General features: G+C 41.5%; 1 protein-coding gene across 26 annotated transcripts in view; it reads left to right on the plus strand.

The window, feature by feature from the left end:
* Positions 1 to 22,622, plus strand: part of FKTN (fukutin) — a 109,630-nt gene that overhangs the window by 73,260 nt on the left and 13,748 nt on the right. For 5 of the 26 annotated variants that reach the window (XR_016224662.1, XM_089319000.1, XM_089319002.1 and 2 more), the window contains 2 exons: positions 2,810 to 2,907; positions 22,155 to 22,383. Coding sequence is in view for 23 of the 26 variants with exons in the window: in XM_089319000.1 (XP_089175126.1) it covers positions 2,810 to 2,907; positions 22,155 to 22,345 (289 nt within the window). In the remaining 3 variants the exon portion in view is untranslated. Of the gene's footprint in view, positions 1 to 2,809; positions 6,323 to 14,626; positions 15,084 to 19,530; positions 22,384 to 22,622 lie in introns of those variants that run through there. The other 21 variants (XM_089319028.1, XM_089319018.1, XM_070055187.2 and 18 more) reach the window with 10 other exon arrangements.

Consider the following 22,622-nt stretch of genomic DNA (forward strand, 5'->3'; position numbering starts at 1 on the left):
TCCTGCTACCCATTTGGGAAACCTGGATGGATTCCTGGCTTTTGACTTCAGGCTGGCCAAGCCTGGGCTATTCAGGCTATTGCAGGCATTTTTGAACCAGCATCTGGAACATTCTCTCTCTGCCCCGCCCCCATCAAGTAAATATAGAATTTTAAAAAAAGGAACAAGATTAGTTATACTTGAAATATCTCTCACTTCACCTAGCTACTGATAACAACAAACAGTGTTTCTCAAGGGTAGTGGATGAGCTTCCTTTTTTTTTCTTAAGATTTTTCATTTATTTATTTATTAAAGAGGCAGAGCTACAGAGATAGGGAGACAGAGAAAAAGGTCTTCTACCCGCTGGTTTACTCTTCATATGGCAGAAAGAGCCGGAGCTGGGCTTATCCGAAGCCAGGAGCTTCTTCCAGGTCTGCTACATGGGTACAGGGGCCAAAGCACTCAGGCCATCCTCCACTGGCCTCCCAGGCCATAAGCAGAGAGCTGGATCAGAAGAGGAGCAGAAGGGACACAAACTTGTACCTACATGGGATGCCAGTGCCATAGGTGGCAGCTCAATCTACTATGCCACAGCACCAGCCCCAGAGCTTCTTTTTCATTTAGCAGTTATGCTTATTGATTGTAAATTCAACTGATTAAATTACTCAGTCCTTCCACCACCAAGTAGCTCTATAGATTTTAAGGATATCGGGGTGGGGTGGGGGCTACTCCAATTAACTATTAGTGCCAACTACCATTATATACAAAAAGAAAATGAACTAAAAATGATATGAAATGGAAAATTAATGGCAAGAATTTTTGTGATAATGAAATTCCTTATATTTGTATTCTGATTTAGGTTTGCTTGTCTCTGAAAGTATATCTGTTCACACTTTGGATCCTATCCCAGGGCCTTAAAGTACAAACTGCTTAGCCAAAGTTAATCATAGCTCTAAAAGCCAAGGCCACATTGCAGACCCATGGTGTATTTTAGTGTGTCATTATTTACTGGCAACCTGGACAGGCTTACTTGGCCTGTGCTGTTGCCATCCCAACCCCCCTCCTTTCCAGAATCCTATTTTACATTCAGTTTTCACATTTTATGGTTTGTTTATCTTTCCTCTTCTCCTAGGAAGCTGCTATTTTCTTTCTGCAGAAAGGATTGAGAAATGATTGAGGAAAGAAAAAAAAAAACACACAGTTTAGAGATATTTAGGAACAAAAATTAACATTTGAGTTAAAAACGTTTTTTTGGTTATTTTCACATTGTTCATGTATTTAAAGTGTTTTGATTTGCTCATAAAATCCTGCATGACTCAAGATACTGCTTTGTAAAATTTGTAGTATTCTCTTTTACCTTGTCTGTCCTAGATCTATTGTTTTTCTCTCTTGGCTCTTTGATGAGATTCTAGAGGCTGATACTTAACAGAGAGTTGTTTCCTAGCCTCTATGACTAGATTGACCATGATTTCAATCTCAGTTTAACTTCAGTGATCTACTTGATAGAATGGGACAGGTGGACATACTGCTGACCAGCATCTGATTGGGGAGGGCAGAGGCTGGTGATGGATGATCATGTCTGGTGACAAAATAAGCAGTTCCATGAATATGAGTGTGCAGGGTAAAATTGGTACCAGCAGATGGTGGGGCTAGGCTGTATCTTATTTCTTTCTCGGTTCTGGGATTTGCTGTTGCCATCTTTTCACAGAAGCCAGCTGGGGTTGTCCGTTAACTGCTAGCACCCATTTGTTTGAGTCAGAGGCACTTGTTGCTTTCTTTAGAATTTGTTCAGCCTCTTGTTTCTGTTCATTTGATCATAAAACATATTCAAAAGCAGAATACTTGTCTGAGAACTGACCTTTCCTTGGAGAACATGCCAGTTATTCCCTGTTTCCACAGTATGATTACATTTTGAAATGTGGTTTTCCCAGTTTCTTCTTTTTAATCCCCTGATATTTTAAATTCCTGTGATTTCTTCTGTTTCCACTTCAAATTACTGAAAGTTCTTCCGTGTTATGACAAGAAGAAATATTTCTCAGAAAAAAAAAGCACAGAATATAAGGTCATAATATAAACCTAAGTAAACAAACTTGCTAATTTTAGCCTTTTTTGTAACATATAGAATTTAATTTACTTGATCCAGAGTACCTTCAGGAAATATGTTTTGGTTTCATTTCTGAACCTGCCTACTGATTGATTTAGTTCTCCAAGAAAGATATTAAATTCATTATAACTAATATTACTTAGACTGGTTTAAAGATGTTCTTTTGCATTTGCGATGAAAGAGAGGCAGAAACTATAGTTGGGATTGTGTAAGCTGTTGAACCAAATTAAAAGCCTATTAATGTAATGTAGAGTCATGCTCATTCTGGGAGATTTCAGGTTGTTAATTAAAATAATGATGATTTTCCTTCATTTTTTGGGAATATTTTGCTTTGACACTACTTCTCCCACTAGTTCCAACAGAAATCCCAAGGCTGATTTTTCATTTTCTAACTTGGATATGTTCCTTCCCTAAACCAAGCACTATAAATAACTGGCCAATCTCAGATCTTTTTGACCCAGTCCTGGAGCTTAGGAGAGGTATTAACCGGTCCTCAACCTGTGGCCTGGGACTAGGGGAGGGAAATCAGGATGCTGTTAGCATTAGAACATGAAAAGAATGCTGGACAATCAAAAATACTTAAGTGTCCACTCTACCTATCCTCAAAGCTGGGTATACAGGGGGAGGGCTGCCCTCAGCCACCAGTTCACCCCCAGGGGCTCCTCAGCTGGGCCTTCTGGTGTTAAAGCCTAAGCCCTTCCCACATTGCCACCTTTCTGCTTGCAGGTACCTGTTTCCCAAGTTTACATTGTGCTGGACTGAGTTTGCAGATATGAAGGTCCGTGTGCCCTGTGAAACCATTGAATACATTGAAGCCAACTATGGTAAGACTTGGAAGATTCCTGTAAAGACGTGGGATTGGAAGCAGTCTCCTCCCAATGTTCAGCCCAATGGAGTCTGGTCTATTTCTGAGTGGGATGAGGTCATCCAGTTATACTGAGAATTTCCATCCTGAAATACAGGTGGATAACTGTTTTAAAAAATACGTGTCTTTTGGTCAAACATAAGTTGGAGCCAAAGAAAAAATGACAAGTTTGAAGACGCACTCCTGAGCCAACTGATTTAGTTCTTGTGTTCAGCATTTGAAAAGGAGTTTCCATGTGCCTCTTTAGATGGTAGGTTACAGTGGAGAAGCCAAGATGAGTGAGACAAATGCCTGCCTCTTTTTCCCTTCCCTGTGGTAAGCACTACAATTTTCCTTTGAGGGAAACATCCCTGCCCTTTGAAGAGCTCAAGTAAAACATGATATGTCCTACCAGGGTTTGAAGATGTCAAGTCATGTTTGCACTGGAAGAGGAGCTTACCAGGCAACTCCAAGGAAGGCTAAATGTTAAGAAGAGTAATTCGTTCCTGTTTAGGGCATGTGATTTTGTATGTTAGTGCTACTTTGAAGATTTTAGAGTATGGGTTAATACTCAAATGATCAGACCTTTGGCAGCATTAAGAAAAGATGGTATGGGGCTGACATCTGTGGTGTAGTAGGGGAAAGCCGCCACCTGTGACATTGGCATCTCATATAGGCACCAGTTTGAGTCCCAGCTGCTCCACTTCTAATCCAGCTCCCTACTTATGCACCTGAGAAAGAAGAGGAAGATTGACTAAGTGCATTAGGTCCCTATACCCATATGGGAGACCCAGAAGAAGCTCCTGGCTCCTGGCTTCAGCCAGACCCAGCCGCAGCTGTTGCGACCATTTGGGGAGTGAACAATCAGAAGATCTCTCTATCCCTCTCCCCCCCACCCCCACCTCGTAATTCTTGCTTTCAAATAAATAAAATAAATCCTTAAAAAAGAAAGAAAAGATGGTAGCCGATTGATTATACAAGCAATTTTGAAGTGGGAATTGATTTAGAACACAGAGCATTATTCTACAAGTAGGTAGGCCTTGTCAAGATAAGTAAATTTCCATATACTTACTACTTTAATATTTGAAATGAGAACAAAGTTTATGCTTGTGTGATGCATAAGTTTCCAGTCATGTGAGAAAATATTTTCCCTGAGTTCTGATAGCACTTACTAGCAAATCATTCAAATGGGACCATGTTATTAGAAATGAGTTTGAAAGAGAGATGATTTCACAAATCTTTAATTCATCCTCAAATTTTGTTCTCAACTATCCTAAATTTTATAATCCATGTACTTATAATTTTGATGTTAACACTAAGATGGTATTACAAACACCTCTAATTTTTCTAAGTGTCCTCTTTATAGTATTTGTTTACCAATTACACCTCACTGTCATTAATTTATGGCCTGTATTCCTACTTGAATGGTATGTAAATGTATCTGTTCCTTCTTTTCTTCCAGTACTTCAGAAGGTAAATGGTAAACTTGACAATTATTCCCCACTCTAAATTATTATAATATTTAATAAGTTTGTATCCATCTCTGGTTGTTCAGTCTGCTGAATATTGTTGGGGCAAGAACTCAAATTTGCCTACTTTATCAAATACTACCATGGTGGAACCCTGCAGTTTTCATGCTCCCCTCGAAATACATTTCTGAGTGGTCTGAGGTGGCCCTTTTCCCATTTCTTCACTACTCACTTGAATGATATATTCACTTAGCAGGAGGGAAAGGGAAATGCAGACATAGTAAGCACTGCTTTGTCTGGGAAAGGAATTTGAGTCTTATGTCTTATCTGTGCTGTTTAGGACTACTTTCCTCTAAAACCAGAGAATAAAACGAGTCTCAGAAACAGAAACTAGAATGTCTTAGGGAATAGGCTGACAGAGTTTCCTGAAAACAAAGTTAGGGAAAGTAACTTACAACCACTCCTCCCTCCTAATTTTAAAAACAACATGGAAACTCTCTGATAAATAATAACCAGCAGCATTCCTCTCTTAGGGTCTGTTCTCTTTGCAGAATCATAGCATCGTTTCGTAAGTACACATGGAAGTTTTTCAGAGACCTTGATAGCTTATCCTCAGGCTTGTCCCTGAATGACAGGTCATCAGAATGAGCTTTTTCTTCCTAGAAAATCAAGCCATAGAGTATATACCCACATTCTAGGGATGACCCTAATACAAAAAAACTACTCTTTTTTATATTCGAAAACAATAAAATAGATAATTTACTGGGCAAAGTCTACCCTACTTAGTAAAAACTATTGTTTCTGCCCATTTCAAATTGCTAGTTCTACTGTTTTCCAGGAGATCTTATTCACCCCTGTTCTGGTTATTTCTCTTCAGTCTGTCCCTACGTATGAGGTCTTTGAGTATCCAAAATTCAAGATATCTTGGCCCCTTGGGCAGAGGTTCCATATCTTTCCCTACAGATACCACTGGCTGCTGAAATACTTTCTTGGCCTCCTTCTGGTCTCACAGGCTTTAGCTCTTGGGTTTCACCCTAATTTGGGGGATTGAAAGCCTTTCCCCAGATTCTGAAGGCCCAGGTTGGCTCTAGCAATGATTGAGCCATTCTCAGCCACACTGCTTCATGTGCTTCTTAGCTGCTGCAATGTGCAGAGTATTCAGGAACTTTGGGTTAGGTTTGTCCACTGTAATGCATCCTCTGATCACTCTTCTTTCTCCATGCATGCTTTTACATTCATTCTCCTAATATGACCACTTTTGAGTCTAGTTTGCCTGGCCTACCTGGGGAAGACCTCTTGTTGGTAGTTAGGCACCACAGATGTCTGCAGAGAGAGCCTAAAAAGCAAGATCTTTCTTAACTGACAGCCATGCAGCCAATAAATCCTGTTTGCAGAGAGTGTTTGACCTTCTTTCCTCTGCTCCAGCTACTGACATTTGGTGCCTGGAGTAAAACCATAGTCCCCCAAATTGAGCATTCCTGAGAATACCTGGGCACTGGGATTGCCGGTTTCCTTGATAACACCCTAACTACAAACCCTGATGTGTGACCACTACATGGATGAATGTCTCCCAGCATCCCCCTAAACAAGTTAGCACTTCTGAAAATCATCCGGCTCTTGAATCTTAAAAGCCAGAAAGGGTCTCAGTGCAACATTTATTTTAAACTTATTTTATAACATGTCAGTCTAAAAAAGGAGTGATCTGAGCAAAAAAATACCTCTAAGACTAAAACCCAAGAATGCTATGACTTCAAATCCAGTGTCTGTTTCCTTGCACCCCAGCACAGCATTTTTAGCCATGATGAGACACTTGAGAAGTCATCCAGTGGCACAGGGAAACTAGATTTCAGGGGGTTTCTACCTTTCCCCTTTTAATTTCTTTTATTCGAGTTAAGAACCTAAGATGAAAAAAAACCTAAAGAAAAATGTTTCCATCTTGTCCAAAAATTGTAGGCTACTTTCCTATTTTTATCTCTATAAAATAAAACAGTTTCCATTGGGAGACATCAGCCTCTGATACCTGTTTATTCTAAGCTCCAGTTGTCTCCTTTTGCTACTTTCCCCCTTGTTTTTCCCCAGGGAACCATCAGCATAGAGTTGCTAAACGCCTGTTTCTGAAGAGCCCCTCACCTTCTAAAAGCTAGCTTTCGTGAGGCTTCTAAAGCCTGTTCCTTCCTGGGGATCTTTATCTCATAATGGTGGTTCTGTTTCTTCACAGAGAAGAATAGTTGGGTAAACTAGAGGGCTTTGCAGTTTCTTGGACTTCTAAAAAACCTGCTTGGCTAGAAAGGCGATTGGAGTGTCTAGTTTGAAGTATTTAGACTGCTTTTAGTTGTATTTATATTGGTATCTTTCATGAATACAAGTAGATTACTAGATTATGGTTTTTACTTTTGAAATTTGTGGGCCCCACCCATCGTTTCTACTCTTAACCAGCTACAGTGCTTCAAATGACACCCAGCATAAGCAGGACATTACACAAACAGGGATTATAGCGTAGGTTCCAGAGCTAAATCTGGAAGACAGACTTGCAATGAACTCTTACGCTCCAGCCTAAAATCTCACCACATATCTAAAGCCTAAGGCTGCAGATTTTTCTGAGTCTCCTCCAGTTACTCCTTCCAGAAAGTGAACAGTTCTTTCCACCGAGGTATTACAAATCCCTAGGGAAAAATCTCCTCTCAAGACCTTCTCAGAGACAATGCCACGTTCCCACCTTTTACATATAATCAGCAGCTATAACAGCTTCAAGGCGTGGAAAAATTTCACTTACTAACCAAAGAATTTCGCTGAAGAAATATCCCACAACTTCTCTTTCCTCCTGGGCTTCCTCTATCATTGAACATGAGCTAGGTCATCCCCATTATCTCCTAAGGAAGGCAGCATGTTGGCATAAAGAGACCACAAGCTTCTGAATGGGGTCCAGGTTTGAATCCCAGTGTCGTCATGTGTGGTTCATGGTGCAGAGATCCCTCAGCCTCAATTTCCACTTGAGTGAATGGAGAAATTCACTCAATAAGGATTTTTAGGAGGTTTAAATGAGATGTAAAATTTTTAGCCTCAGGCTAAAAATTTTGAGTATTTACTCAAAAAACAAAGTACCACTTCCTACTTCCATGTGTTTATTTCTAAATATATTTGTTTATTTGAAAGGCAGAATGATAGGGAGAGATAGAAAACAATCTTCCATCTACTGATTCACTCTCTAAATGGCTGCAGCAGCCAGAACGGGGCCAGGATGAAGTCAGGAGCCAGGAACTCCATCCAGGTGTCCCATGTGGGTGAAAGAGTCCAAAATACTTGGACTGTCCTCTTCTGTCCTTCCAGACTCACCAGTGGAAAGTGAGATCAGAAGCAGAGCAGCTGATACTAAAACCAGTACTCCATATGGGAGGCTGGTGTCACACGTGGCAGCTTAGCCCCCTGCACCCCCACCCCCCACCCCCCTACCCCCCACCCCCCCAGCTCCTCCATGTTTCTTTTCAAATTGACTTCAGATGGAACTTATAGAAGCTTTGAGTCAGGACACTGCATTACTCAGAAGTCTTCATAGCTGAATTTGCTAAAGAAAAAGAAATCATTCTCTCAAAACATTGAAGTTAAAATAGTGTGGTGTATGAATTCAGGGACATTATCAGTTTGCCTCCTTTTTTTTTTTTTAAGGTTTATTTTGTTTATGTGAAAGGCAGAGTTACAAAGAGAGACAGGGAGAGATAAAGATGTCTTCCATTTGCTGGTTCACTTCCTAAATGGCCTCAACCGTTGGGACTGGGCCAACCTGGAGCCAGGAGCCAGGAGCATCTTCTGGGTCTCGCATGTGGATGCAGGGTCCCAAGCACTTGGGTCATCTTCCATTGCTTTCCCAGGCCATTAGCAGGGAGCTGGATCAGAAATGGAGCAGCCAAGACTCGAACTGGTGCCCATATGAGATGCAGAGTTGCAGGTGGCATCTTTACCTGCTAAACTACAATGCTGGCCCCAACCTCCTATTCTTAATAGAACTTGTGTTTTCATTTTATTGGTCAGGTTTGTTTCTTAGGTTCTCCTTGTATTAGCCCATGTGCTGCCTGATACTTTGGTTTCAAGCAATTCATTTCTGTACTTACTTAGATTTGGTGGCTTAGACTTTTTTTTTTTTTTTGATTTGTTTATTTATTTGAAAGTCAGAGTTACACAGAGAGAGAAGGAGAAGCAGAGAGAGGGGTCTTCCATCCACTGATTTACTCCCCAGTTGGCCGCAACGGCCGGAGCTGTGCCAATCTGAAGCCAGGAGACAAGAGTTTCTTCCTGGTCTCCCACACAGGTGCAGGGGCCAAGGACTTGGGCCATCTTCTGCTTTCTCAGGCCATAGCAGAGAGCTGGATCGAAAGTGGAGCAGCCGGCACTTGAATCGGCACCCATTTGGGAATGCCAGCATTGCAGGTGGTGGCTTTACCCTCTATGCCTCTGCACCAGCCCTGACTTCTTCAATATTCTAGCTTTTCCTAGAGGTAAACTTTGACCTACTTACTAGCAAAATTAGAATATTAAGTCATAATTTGTAGAGGGAGGTAATTTGGAATACTTAATTTCATTTAATTGTTTATGCTGATAAATTCTTGTATCAGTGTTAAGAAAAATGCAAATTACTCATTGCTGGGGTAGACATTTACCATAGAGGTTGTGATACCACTTGGGATGCCCACATCCATATCAGCATGCCTGGGTTTGAGGCTGCACTCCTGATTCCAGTTTTCTGCTAATGCATACCCTGGGGGAAAGCAGGTGATGGCTTAGGTAGGTAGGTCTCTGCCACCCATGTGGGAGACCTAGTTTGAGTTTCAGTGTGGTCCATGCTATCTATTGCAGACATTTGGGAAGTGAACCAGCAAATGGGAGGTAGCATATTTTTCTCTCTCTTTCTCTCTCTTCTCTCTCTCTTTCTCTCTTTGTATGTGTCTCCCATCACCTTTCAGATAAATAAAAATAAAATATAAGTTTAAAAAGAAAATACTCATTTCTACCTTCATCCCATAAATTTTGTTTCTAACTACGCAAGAAATCAGGAGAGCATTTGATGTTATCATTCTATTCTTGCTCCACATCAGACTGAAATCCTAATTATAATTTGTAAGTCAGATAGATCAATTCAACAGTGATACCTTTTGTACAGGACTAGTGCTTAACGTAGGCAAATAGACATTTTCTGATGAGAAATCTGCCTTATCAAAGCATCTAGCCTAGAATGTCCACCCTTGTCACTGCTAACCCAACTTAAAACAGATGGATCTGTTAGACAACCAACATGCTATAAACTTATGAACACCTCTCACAGGAGAGTTGAAAGGGAGCGTGAGAATTAGAAATACTTTATTTTGTTGTATAAAATGAGACACTGGCTCATATACTTTTTAAAATTTTTTTATTTTTAATTTGAGTGTATCTCATAAATGTATCACCATATCACTTTTTTTTTTAAATTAGAAGATTTTACACCCTTTTGTTGAAGCATGGGAAATAATTCATGTGTTTGCTTGATGAAATCATATTTAGCTATTTGTGTGTTGTTCCTTCAGCTTCATAGTTACAGAAATATGTGTATGAATTTTCTAAACAAAATGATATTTTAAACATGAATAGATTTCAGTGTATGCTTACCAGTTTACTATTTGATTTTATCTTCAGGTACAGTTTATGGTACTACTGACAATACCTTTAATATTATTATTTTGATCAGAATTTCTAATATATAATCCAGTTTGGGAGGATGAATAAAATTTTTCTAATCTCTTGATATACTTTGTGTTTATTTTTAAAACTTGGAGTTCAAATAACAGCCACTAATAGTAACGTGCACATACAGTCGGGTAAAATAGTAATTTTGCTAGCAGTACAATACTTCTGAATTCAAATATTGGAATCCTAGAAGTCTGTATGCATATGGAAATCTAAAAATTCTCAGTGATAAAGCCTGCCAACCAAAGACCAACAGGAAAAATTTGCAGTTAAAGTTAGATAAATTAGATTATTGTAGCAAGACTAAACATTGTACCACAAGGAACTGTAATGTATTTCAGGAAGAACTAGGAAGGTCTTTATAGATTTTGAGCTATTACCAGAATTGTGAAGAGTAACTGTGGTAGAGGTGAAATATCATAGGATACGGAGTAAAAAGGCTGTGATTTGTCAAAACCCAATATATCTAAAAAAGAAAAATATCATAGCATGACCAGTGTGATTTATTTCAGATATACATGGTAGTTCAGCCTGAAAAATCTATCAGTGTGGTGTGTCATATCAACAACCTAGAGAAAGAAAGTGTATGAGCACATCAATAGACATAGAAAACGAATGGAAATATATACCATGTTCCTGGGTTGGAAAACAACAGTCAAGATGTTAGTTCTAACCAAATTGATCTATATTTAATCCAGTTCCTGTCAAAAATCTTAGCAAGGTTTTTAGTAGGCATAAACAAACTTATTCTGAAATTTGTGTGGTAAATCTAATCTAGATGGCTCAAGCAATCTTGACAAACATAACAAAATGAGCAGAAAGATTTGCAATCAAAAGACCTGTATTTGTCATTACATTTACACTTGTAAGTAGTTGTTTTTATTCCTTGTTTTTCAGGTGAGGGAGCTGTAATGTAGAAATAAGACAGATCTTAAGCCTTTTTCTTATGACTTGAAATCCAGTGACTACTGTCTGTTAATTCTAGTTAACTTTAGTTATCTGCAAATACATATATATATTTAAACTATAACTTGAAACCAAGCTCTTACATGGAAAGTGAGAAGGATCACTGCCCAGTACCAAGGCTTACTATAGAGCTGTGGGTAATTGTTAGGGGATGAATTATGCTCCCCTGCACCCTTCTAAACTCATATATTTTAGATTCTGACTCCTCAGAATATGATTGTGGAGATAGGGCCTTTAATCATCTAATTAAGGCAAAATGAAGTCATATATGGGTGGGCCCCATCCATTGGTGACTGGTATTCTTAGAGAATAGGACCAGGAAAGGCACAGAGGAGGACCACATGATGAGACAGTGAGAAGAGGGCCCTCAGAAGAAATCAACCCTGGCAACGTCTTGGTCCTGAATTCTGTGGAAACCACAAGAAAAGAGTTTCTATTGTTTAAACCACCCAGTCTATGGTACTTTTTTTATAGCAGCCCTAACAATCAAGTGCAGCAGCGATAGACACATGTGGGTGATCCTGTGCCTGGCTGGAAGACTGCCTGCCTAGCCTATGCAGGAGGTCAAGAGGGCATAGCACACCATGCTCCCTGGTAAAAACCCTGGTTGAGGACTCAGCACACTGAGACCTACATATGACCTGACTGCTGGCAGGCGGCAGGGGTCCCAGGCACATTTCCCCCACCCCTGCTTCCTGTTGAGGAGCTTTGTGATTGTCAGCTAGATAAATAGTTCCCAGATGTGGCCCAGAGCCGCAAGACCACCTGGAAGGCTACATGGGCTGTGGGATCTTCAAGCTGATTGGAGAAGCATAGCAGCTCCAGTATTGGCTTTATCCTACAGAATTAGTGTTGCTACCCTGAGCTAGCTACTCCCCTTAGCCTGCCCTATAAAAGCTTTTGCCTAAATGCTAATAAATGGAAACGTTCATTGAAACTGTCTCCAGTGCTTCTTGTCAATTGCCCCAGCATCCCGACAGTGTGGGCCTTGCAGGCTGAGCCCACAGACACATAGATCAGTGAAGCAAGATAGATAATTCAGAGGTTGACCTACATGAATGTGTCAACTGATTTTTGACAAAAGTGTAAAAGTAATCCAGTGGAGAAAGGATAGCCTTTTCAACAAATGTTGCTAAAGTAATTGGACATCTATAGGCAAAAAAAAAAAAAAAAAAAAACTCGAACCTGAGCCTTCTTATATTAAAAATGAACCTGAAGGGGCCAATGCTGTGGTACAGTGGGTTAAAGCCCCAGTCTGCAGAGCTGGCATCCCATGTGGGCAGCCGGTTTGAGTCCCAGCTGCTCCACTTCCAATCCAGCTCCTGCTAATGCACCTGGTAAAGCAGTGGTGGATGGCCCAAATCCTTGGGACCCTGCACCCACATTGGAGACCCAGAAGAAGCTCCTGGCTCCTGACTTCAGCCTGGCCCAGCCCCAGTTGTTGCATCCATTTGGGGAGTGAACTAGTGGATGGAAAACCTCTCTATCTCTACCTCTCTCTGTAACTCTACCTTTCAAAAAAATAAGTCACTTAAAAAAATGAACTTAAAATGAATCACGTTAAGCTGGGTGATACTATGCCATCTTACTAGTTAAAGTGATCATTTTAAGTGTGTAACTGATCATATAGATAGGAATAAGTGTCATAGTGATCACATAAATAAGACCAAGTGTTGGCTAATAACAATAGCTAGAATTAAAGAGAATGATCCAACATGGGAAGCAGGCCACACAGGAGACTCATAGAATGACAAATGCCCTAGACAGCACTCTGATCTCAGAATCAACCTTAAGGCATTCAGATCTGGCTAAAAAGCCCATGAGAGCATTTCAGGTGTGAAAAGCCAAGACACAGTGGCAAAAAATTACCTACATGAAGGATCTCTGTGATGGAGATCCTTTTCTCTGAAGGGAGGAGAGAACTTCCAGTTTGCTTATGGCCCAGTCCAAGTAAGTTCGGAGTTTGTGAACTCAAGAGATTTCCATAGCCTTGGCAGCTCATGACAAGAGCCTCGGGTGATCACTGATGTCATGAATAAGAGTGTCAATTGTTAAATCAACAACAGGAGTCACTGTGCACTTATTCCCTATGTAGGATCTCTGTCCTTAATGAGTTGTACTTGAGAATTAATGGTAAAACTAGTCTTTAAACAGTACTTTATACCTTGTGTGTCTGTGTGGGTGCAAACTGTTGAAATCTTTACTTAGTATAGAGTTGGTCTTTTGTATCTAAAGATAATTAAAAATGAATCTTAATGAAGAATGGGATGGGAGAGGGAGTAGGAGGTGGGATGGGAGTGGGGGTGGGAGGATGGGTATGGGGGAAAGAACCACTATATTCCTAAAGCTGTACCTATGAAATTTGTATTTATTAAATAAAAGCTTTCTAAAAATAAAAATAAATGTAATTTGAATTGGAAGCAAAAACAAATGAATCATATACTTAAAACACAAAACTATAAAAGCTTTAGGAGAAAAAAAAGAGAAAAATCATGATATAGTGTGGGGAGCAACTGGGAGCAACTCGGACTAGACTAAGTTACTGGAATTAAGACTTATTCTATGCATCTGCTCTCCCACAATATGGCGCTGAGAAGGGAGAAACAGCTTCTACACAGCTGCCTCCAGTTCAACCAATAAACTGTAGGACCTGCTCCTGATTGGAGGAGAGCAGCGTACTCGGCGTGTGGGTAGCAGAGTTGGGATTGGTGGAGAGGACTATAAAGGAGGAGAGAGACAACATGCACCGGGAACATCTATCTGAAAGAACACCTGTGCAGCCCCCGAGAGAGCCGGCTGGCGGTGTGCCGCTCCCCTGCGGAAGTGGGGAATGTGGCAGGGGGAACCGCCCTTCCACGGAGGTGGAAGGGACGGTAGCCAACCCGGGAAGAACCAGCAGCAAACCCGGGGAGGGCCGAGCAGACAAAAGAACAGCGCAGGGTCCTGTGTCGTTCCTCCACGAAGAAGGGGAGCGACAATATAGGCCTACATAGAGTTATTTCTTAGACTTGACAGCAAAATCATAAGAGGCAAAACTGATATTTTCATTAAGATTAAAAAAAAAAAAAAAAAAGGGCCTGCACTGTGGCACAGCGGGTAAAGCCACTACCTGCATTGCCGGCATCCCATATAGGCACCAGTTCGAGTCCCAGCTGTTCCACTTCCCATCCAGCTCTCTGCTGTGGCCTGGGAAAGCAGTGGAAGATGGCCCAGGTCTTTGTGCCCCTGCACCCATGTGGGAGACTGAAAGGAAGCTCCTGGCTCCTGGCTTTGGATCAGCTCAGCTCTAGTTGTTGCAACCATCTGGGGAGTGAACCAGCAGATTCTCCCTCTCTCTCTCTGCTTCTGCCTCTCTGTAACTCTGCCTTTCAAATAAAAAATAAATAAATCTTAAAAAAAAAAAAAAAGCTGCTGTGCAAAAGCTCACATGAAGAGAATAGAACATCAAGCTACAGACTAGGAGAAAACATTTGCAAGCTACCTGACAAAGAACTGGAATCTAGAATATATAAACTGTATGACAGGTTTTTTTTTTTTTTTTTTTTTAAGAGATCCAGTTACAAAATGAGCAGAAGGCATGAGCAGGCATTTTGCTGAAGAGGATATACAGATGAAAAAATGCTCAACGTCACTAATGAAGGAAGTATAAATTACAGCCACAATGAGATATTAGACTCCTGTTAGGATAACTACAATCTAAAATAATGATATCGTCAACTCCTGCTGATCCTTTCTTTGTGAACGTTGTACTATGTGCTATTCATTTCATTATGATTTTACTAAAGAGTATCCTTAAATACTTTACATATATTCATAATAGCTAACACTTCATAATAAAAGTGAAAGGAACAATCTTTTTTTAAAATAGGTTTTCAGTTTTTGTTTTCACTTTTCTATCCTCTAATTCTTCATTTATGTACTGTGTAAATTTAATAACTTTTAAGTTTTTGGGAGTGCAGTGGGTTAAGCCCACACCCCACATCCAAGTGCCAGTTCGAGTCCCAGCTACTCTTTCTGATCCAGCTTCCTACTAATGGATCCTGCAAGGCAGCAGTGATGACCCAAGTGCTTGAGCCCTTGCCACTCATGTGAGAGATCCAGATGGGATTCCCAGCTCCTGGCTTCACCTGGCCTAACTAACCCAAATTGTATTGTGGCATTAGGGAGAGAAAGCCACAGGTGGAAGATCTCTCTCCATTTATTGTTCTGGTTCTACCTTCCAAGTAAATGAAAATAAACATTTTTTAAAAGATTTATTTTATTTATTTGAAAGAGTTACAGAGGTAGAGCCAGAGAGCGAGAGAGATCTTCCATCCGCTGGTTCACTCCCCAGATGACCTACCACATGGCCAGAGCTAAGCTGATCTGAAGCCAGGAGACAGGAGCTTCTTCCGGGTCTCCCACGGGGGTGCCGGGGCCAAAGGACTTGGGCCATCTTATACTGCTTTCCCAGGTCATAGCAGAGAGCTGGATCGGAAGTGGAGCAGCCGGTTCTTGAACAAGTGTCCACATGGGCTGCCAGCGCTGCAGGCTGGGACTTTAACCTACTGTGCCACAGCACTGGCCCTGAAAATAAACATTTTTATAAAGGAAAAACATTTGTAAAAAAGAACTCAACTTTAGTGTTAGAAGTCAAATATCCATACCCTCCACAAAAAAGTTTTCTTTTTTATTCATTTATGGTTTTCGTAGTTGACCTTTCCCCAAGTAGATTTATCTGCAAAAAGCCTTTAGCAGCTGGTGTCATGCTTAATTCTTTATAATTTTACTTAATATGTTTCACTTCAAAATTTATTCTCTAGTATCAACAATTTGGAGAATATTTTCTAGTTAAATTTACAGGAAAGATAATAGGGTGACTAATTTTCTGAAAGGTTCGTACCACTCAATCTCTTTTTATTTAAGATTATTTTTTATTTGAAAGGCAGTTAGAGAGAGGCAGAAGCAGAGAGAGAGAGAGAGAGGTCTTCCATCCGCTGCTTCACTCCCTAGATGGCCGCAATGGCCAGAGCTGTGCCAATCCAAAGCCAGGAGCCAGGAACTTCCTCATGGCTCCCACGTGGGTGCACGGGTCCAAGGACTTGGGCCATCTTCTACTGCTTTCCCAGGCCATAGCAGAGAGCTGGATAAGAAGTGGAGCAGCCAGGACTCGAACCGGTGCCCATATGGGATTCTGGCATGGCAGGCAGCTGCTTTACCCATGACATCACGGCACCAGCCCCTCTCTTTCAAGTACAATTAGAAAAATCAGTTTTGCAAGTGTGTAAGTTTGGTTTTGAGCCTAAAATGGGTAACCTGATTCAGCCATATCCTCCTGTTTGGCAGGAAAAAAAATAAACTGACAATCTTATAAACAAAATAAAAAACTTTCCTTTTAGCAGGGTATCTTGTCATATCATTCCAGTTGTAATTTGCTTGGAACCATCTTTCCCCCATCCTAGTGGGAGACCAAAGGATATCTAGAGCATTCTGTGATACTGGAAATGATTTCTATCTATAGTCAGTAGCCACAAGTGACTGTTGAGTATTTGAAATCTGTTAAGTGTAGGGCTGGCACCGTGGCTCACTTGGTTAATTCTCCGCCTGTGGTGCCGAGTTCTAGTCCTGGTTGCTCCTCTTCTGGTCCAGCTCTCTGCTGTGGCCCGGGAAGGCAGTGGAGGATGGCCCAAGTGCTTGGGCCCTGCACCTGCATGGGAGACCAGGAGGAAGCACGTGGCTCCTGGCTTCGGATCGGCACAGCGTGCTGGCCTTGGCGGCCATTTGGGGGGTGAACCAACGGAAGGAAGACCTTTCTCTGTGACTCTCTCCCTCACTAACTCTACCTGTCAAATAAAAAATCTGTAAAGTGTAACTGAATAAATGTTTAATTAATTGAGACCTAAATAACATTATGTAGCTAGTAGGGCTCTGAAATGGAAATCTTACAGAGAAGTTGTTACGTGGGATTAGCAGGAACGGAGCCCTCCTGAGGAGAGGGTCCTGTCCTGAGGAATGGTGATGTGAAGTGACCCTGGCCTCAAGGGCACAGGTTCAGGGCTTGTCCTTTGGAAAGAGAGGAGAATGGAGTTAAAACACAGCACTTAACAGAATTGAGTCTCAAAGACCAGGCTGAGGCGGGGGTACCAACAGTCCCAGACTTTGTAGATGACAGACAGTACCAAGGCTAGACAAAGTTCTAAAAAGAAAAAAGAGCAGGAACAGACTGCTTGAACAAGCTACAACTGCACTAGAGGCTGAGGTTCAACACATACCTGTGAATGTTTCAAGGCCAGAGCAGGGATATGGGTGTCAGGCTCAGACTGATCCTAAAGACCCTGGAATGCCAGCAGTTGTAGGGGCTGGGGACAGAAGCTAGCCAGGCAGGTGTAAAACCCTAAGCAGCTCAGGTAAGAGCACTCATAGGAATTCCCAGCCCGGTGCAGACACGGAGTCCAGAGGCAAGAAGGGCTTTAGGCCAAGTGAGAAGGGGACACTGGGTGGTGGTCTGAGAAATGGAGCTCGAGGCCGTGCTGTAGGTGAGCGGGAAAATGTGATGAGACAAGGTGGGCTCTTGTACAGAGGGTTTTAGAGAATTAAACCAGGCCTCTGAAAGCCAAGGCAAAAGCCCAGAGGGATGAATCAGGGCAGGAGAGCCAGTAGTGAGGTTCAGGACAGGGCTAGAATGAGAATGCGTGGGCAAGATAAGAAGGCAGTTTTTGGAATGTGGCAGACAAGTAGAGACACAAGGAAGCCAAATGGTCAGTGCTGTGCTTGGGTACCACACTTTAGGTAATGCAAGAGAGATACAGGGAAGAGGTCATTCTAAACCTGCTGCTTCAATTAGAAACCAGGACAAGATGGACTTTTCACCGGGGGACGCCACAGGGCTTAACTGTGCGAGCTGGGGAGAGCAGAACCAAGGAAAGGAGATAGGCCCAGTAGAGATTTTAAATTATGAATTTTTACTTAGTGCTCATTTCCCAGTTGTCTGTTCACCTCTGCAGAATATGGGCTCCAAAGGGTAAAAAGGAGTTGCTCTGAGGTTGTAGCTTGTTCAAGCAGTCTGTCTGCCGAGGCTACAGCATGAGTCTCAGAAATGAGGCTGAAACCCCACCTCATAGCCTGTGTATTTCAAACAATTTGCAAAGAAAGCAAATCCCATCAGCTAAAAAAAAAAAATAGATATGTTTTGGGGTAGTGCAGAACTGTGTTATGAAAAGCAATGGTGAGAACAATTATTCTCTAATTTTCATAAGATGCCCCAGTGGGGCTTCCTGGAAACATCTGCTGGATTTGAGGGATAAGGGGTACCTCCTTCACCCACTGGTGTGTATGTGTTTGGTTTAGGATTTGTCAGTCTGGAGAGCTGAGGGCCCTGGGCAGCTTTAGCCAGGCAGATTTCCCCCACCTGCCTGAAATGCAGCCCAAGGGCGCAGAGGCCCCTCCCCAGCCCATTCCTGCACCTTCCCTCTCAGCCCTTGGAACTGTGGCCTTTATTTCAAGTCTGGTCCCCAGGGGGCTGAATGAAGAATGAGGACAGCTGATAAGCCTGACTGTATTGACTTTATGGGGCAGTATTCAATGAATTTACCTCTGCAAGGAGGCTGCGGTCTTATCTGCTGCCTACAGAGCATCTAAATCCTCATCTAGGGGACTGCTGATGAGTTGTCCCTTCTACAAAGACCAGAGAATAAAGAGGGGAGAGGGAGTCCCACCCACTCCTTTCTTTTCTCCAGGACCTAGTCCTGCCCAGTTCATCTCCACACACTGCCACCACCTTGTTTTCCCTGCTGTCCTTGGGTTTATTGGCTGAAGCACTCACAGCCCTATGGCCTTGTCAGCAGCTGGGCACACCCACGGCTGTGAGTCCCTCTAGTTGGTAACTATGGGAAGAAATGCCCACCCACTTGAAACAGTGATGTGCCCTGTTTTATGCTTCAGTGGTCAACATTTGCTCTGGACAGAAACACCTGCCTGACCTCAACACCAGGTGTCTTTTAGAAGAGTGTGTGTGGTCAGGGGTGAGGGGAGGGGGGAGAGTGGTGTATAGCCATAGAATCCTGGATGTGAGTTGCCAGAGGGTCAGAATTTTAAAAAGAGGTCCTGATGTTCAAGAGAAAATTTTTTTGCTCCAAATAGTACAATGAAATGAATGTGTCTAAGCAGCACAGGACGAATGCAACTCAGAGGCAAGGTAGAGCCAGAATATATTGGATTGGGCAGATGAAAGAAAACAACTGAAAGTGACCTTTGGGGGAAGAGGCATAAATTTAGGTCCCATATCTAGCTTTTGGGATAGTTTTTCTGGTAATAAAAATAAAACAAAAGGACAATAAATGTTAAGTAAGTATGATTTCATCAGATGCTTATCACTGCCAGGTTTTCGTATTCTCTCCAAAGCATTAACTTTAACATACATTAGCTCATTGAATCTTCACATTAATTCATGAGTTGATATTATTTCCAATTTACAGATCAGAACACTGAGGCTGCTAGAAGTTAAGTAACTTATCCAGGATGACAGCTGGTATCAGAGCAGGTCAGTCTGTCCCCAAAGCCAAGTCAGAGATCTCTCACCTGTCTGACTAGACTGCCTCCCATTTGGCATTGCTCAGTAACTTATCTCAGTCCACAGCAAATCAGTGAGTATTTATTATTCCCATTTATAGGAAACAGAAATGTACTGTTTGCTTTCCAGGGTCAGAAAATTATAGTTTATGTAAGATACTCTACACTACAGATTCTAGCATCTCTTCTCTGTCGTGGCTGGGGGATGATTTCAGGGAAATCCAAAAATGATGGAAGAACAACCAAGTTTTCATTTCCTTGTGAGGGAAGACCAAAGTGCTCACCTCTCTAGCACCTTTCCCACCACTCGAGCAGAAATGTGGGCCACGTCGGTGCATTTCTCCCTTCTACACACCTGGTTTCCTGGGCCACTTGCTTTCATCTGCAGCTGCTTGCTGGATAATGTTCTGATTTGAGGAGGATGGGTTGGGGGAGGCAAGAAGACCCTCGCAGGATGTGAGCTAAGCATCCCTAAACTGCCCCGTGGGTCCTGTGCGTGGAGCAGCTTTGACTTCATGAGAATTTGCAGCCAGTGCTGGCTCTGGAAAGATGTCTGAGAACCACTAATGAAACAGTCAGCTCTATGCTGCAGGCTTGTTTTCTTTGACTATGCATCCTAGAATTTTAACTTTGTATGTTGTTAATATTTTGTTTTGTCTAGGATAACTTGTTATATAACTTTATAATTAATATATATGTACTTTCTCATATTAAATGAGAAAACATGAGTGAAATGTCTACAAGATACCCAGCACTTAGGTTTAAATAATGTGAGTAGAGAATTCAGAGTCAGGACCAGAGTTGATGCTCAGTGACACCCCATCAATGTCAAATTATCATCCCTTTCCCTGCTTTCCTGTCATGTCCTCCTAACTGGTCCCCCCATGGCCTTTCTTGCCACTTCCATTTAGTAGCCAGAATGTTCTTTTTCCCTTAAAAAACAACTAATCACCAAAAATCCCCTCTCATGGCCTTGAAAACCCTGACCTCGAAGCCACAAGCTATGTGTCTGCTGGCAGAAGCACGGCACACTGGAGGCAGCTGTCTAGGGAAACAAGCCAGAACTTTCTTGAACTCATTCAATGAATGTCTTATCAAAAGTAGCTTTTGTGTATGGTGGCACAGTTCCTGAGCTCTGGTGATGAACAAAACTAAGTTCTTGCCCTCAAGAAGTTTAAAACGTAGTCAGTAAGGTAGAATGAGATCCGTTCTGAAAAAATTCAACATGGAGATGGGGACTCCATTAAAAAAGAGTAGAGAGTTCCCAATGTCACACACACATGCCCACAAAGTAACCACAGAAGAATGGGCACTGTATAATTTGGACAATGCAAATTTAAAAACAGGTGCTGTAACACTAATATAAAACAAGATGAATTCATTACAAGAAGCAAGACAAAGAGGATGATTTTATTATGATAAGGGATACAGTTACCTAAATCAATAAAACTTCCCTGAGTATGCTTCAAAAGCAATGCCTCAAAAGATATCATATCTTAAGCAAACATGCCTCAAAACAGAAAAAGGAAGGAACAAGGAGATTTTCACACAGCTCTCTCTTTAATAGATGAAATAGACTCAAACTTTCAAGAATATAGAGGGTTGAAGGATTGAATTAATGGATATGTATAAAAACATTTTGCCTCTAAAACCAAGTATACCTGCTTTTCCAGTACCTATGAAACATTGATAAAGTTATATAAAAGAGAAAATCTCAAATGCAAAGCCAAAAGCATACAGGGCACATCTTTGACTATACTGCAGTAAAGCTAGAAATTTATTGCATGGTTACCAAAAAAAATAACTATAAAATACTTTCTAAAAAAAGTAAATAACAGACTTTAGAAACTATGGACAGTGATACCACAACAGGAACACTGGATATCACCAAAGATCTATGATAAAAAAAAGTTCATTGCTTGGAATATTTTTCTTCCTAAACAAGAAAGAAAAATAAATAAGCATTCAATCCTAGAAGGGGGTGATGGTAGTGATGGGAAGGGAATAAAAGAAACATAGATAGAAAGAGCAGATTTAATAAAGATATAGTAGATGTTATGTAATGGAAATCATAAAAATGAATCCCAAAGATAGGGGTTTTTTCACCTTAAAAAAGAACAGTAGAGTTGGGGCAGGTGTTGTGCACAGAAGTTAAGACACCACTTGCTGCTGTCTGGGATGACATAATGAGTCTTCAAAAAATTCATGGAAAGTATATATCATAAAAAACTATGGATGGGTTGAAAATTTTTGCACTAAGATAAACATATCTTAATTTCATTTTCCCAGCACTGTCTTGAAGCCCCTGTGTATGCTAGGCAATCTCCTTTGGACACCATGTTATTTTTGTACCACTGCATTATTCAAAGTGATACTTACTTGTTCTAAGGCTGTCCAGTATGACTAACATGAGTATTAAAACCTCACCTCGGGGCAGGCACTAGGGCATAGCAGGTAAAGCCGCCACCTGCAGTGTTGGCATCCCATATGGGCACCAATTCAAGACTGAGCTGCTCCACTTCTGATCCAGCTCTCTGCTATGGCCTGGGAAAGCAGCAGAAGATAGCCCAAGGGCTTGGACCCCTGTACCTGCGTCGGAGACTTGGAGGAAACTCTTGGCTCCTGGCTTCGGATCGGCGCAGCTCCAGCCGTTGCAGCCATTTGGAGAGTGAACCAGTGGATGAAAGACCTCTCTCTGCCTCTGCCTCTGCCTTTCTGTAATCTACCTTTCAAATAAATAAATAAATCTTTTAAAAAAAGGTAATTAACATTATAAAAAATCCTCACCTCTGCAGTTGCTAAATTTTGGATTTTTAAATCAGAATTTTCATCATCTACAAGTTAATGGTGTTTGTCATTCATTCTCTCTTATGTTCTTGGCACCATCGACTGACGACCTCCTCTCTCACTACTTGGATTGCTGTCTATGCTGGAGGTGTGTATGTTGCCAGTTGTCTTCTCTTCCTTGTGGAATCTGATGCTACTTAAAAACAAAAGA

The sequence above is a fragment of the Oryctolagus cuniculus genome, chromosome 1, assembly GCF_051225735.1.
Source record: "Oryctolagus cuniculus isolate XC-2025 breed Fujian yellow rabbit chromosome 1, ASM5122573v1, whole genome shotgun sequence".
NCBI lineage: Eukaryota > Metazoa > Chordata > Mammalia > Lagomorpha > Leporidae > Oryctolagus > Oryctolagus cuniculus.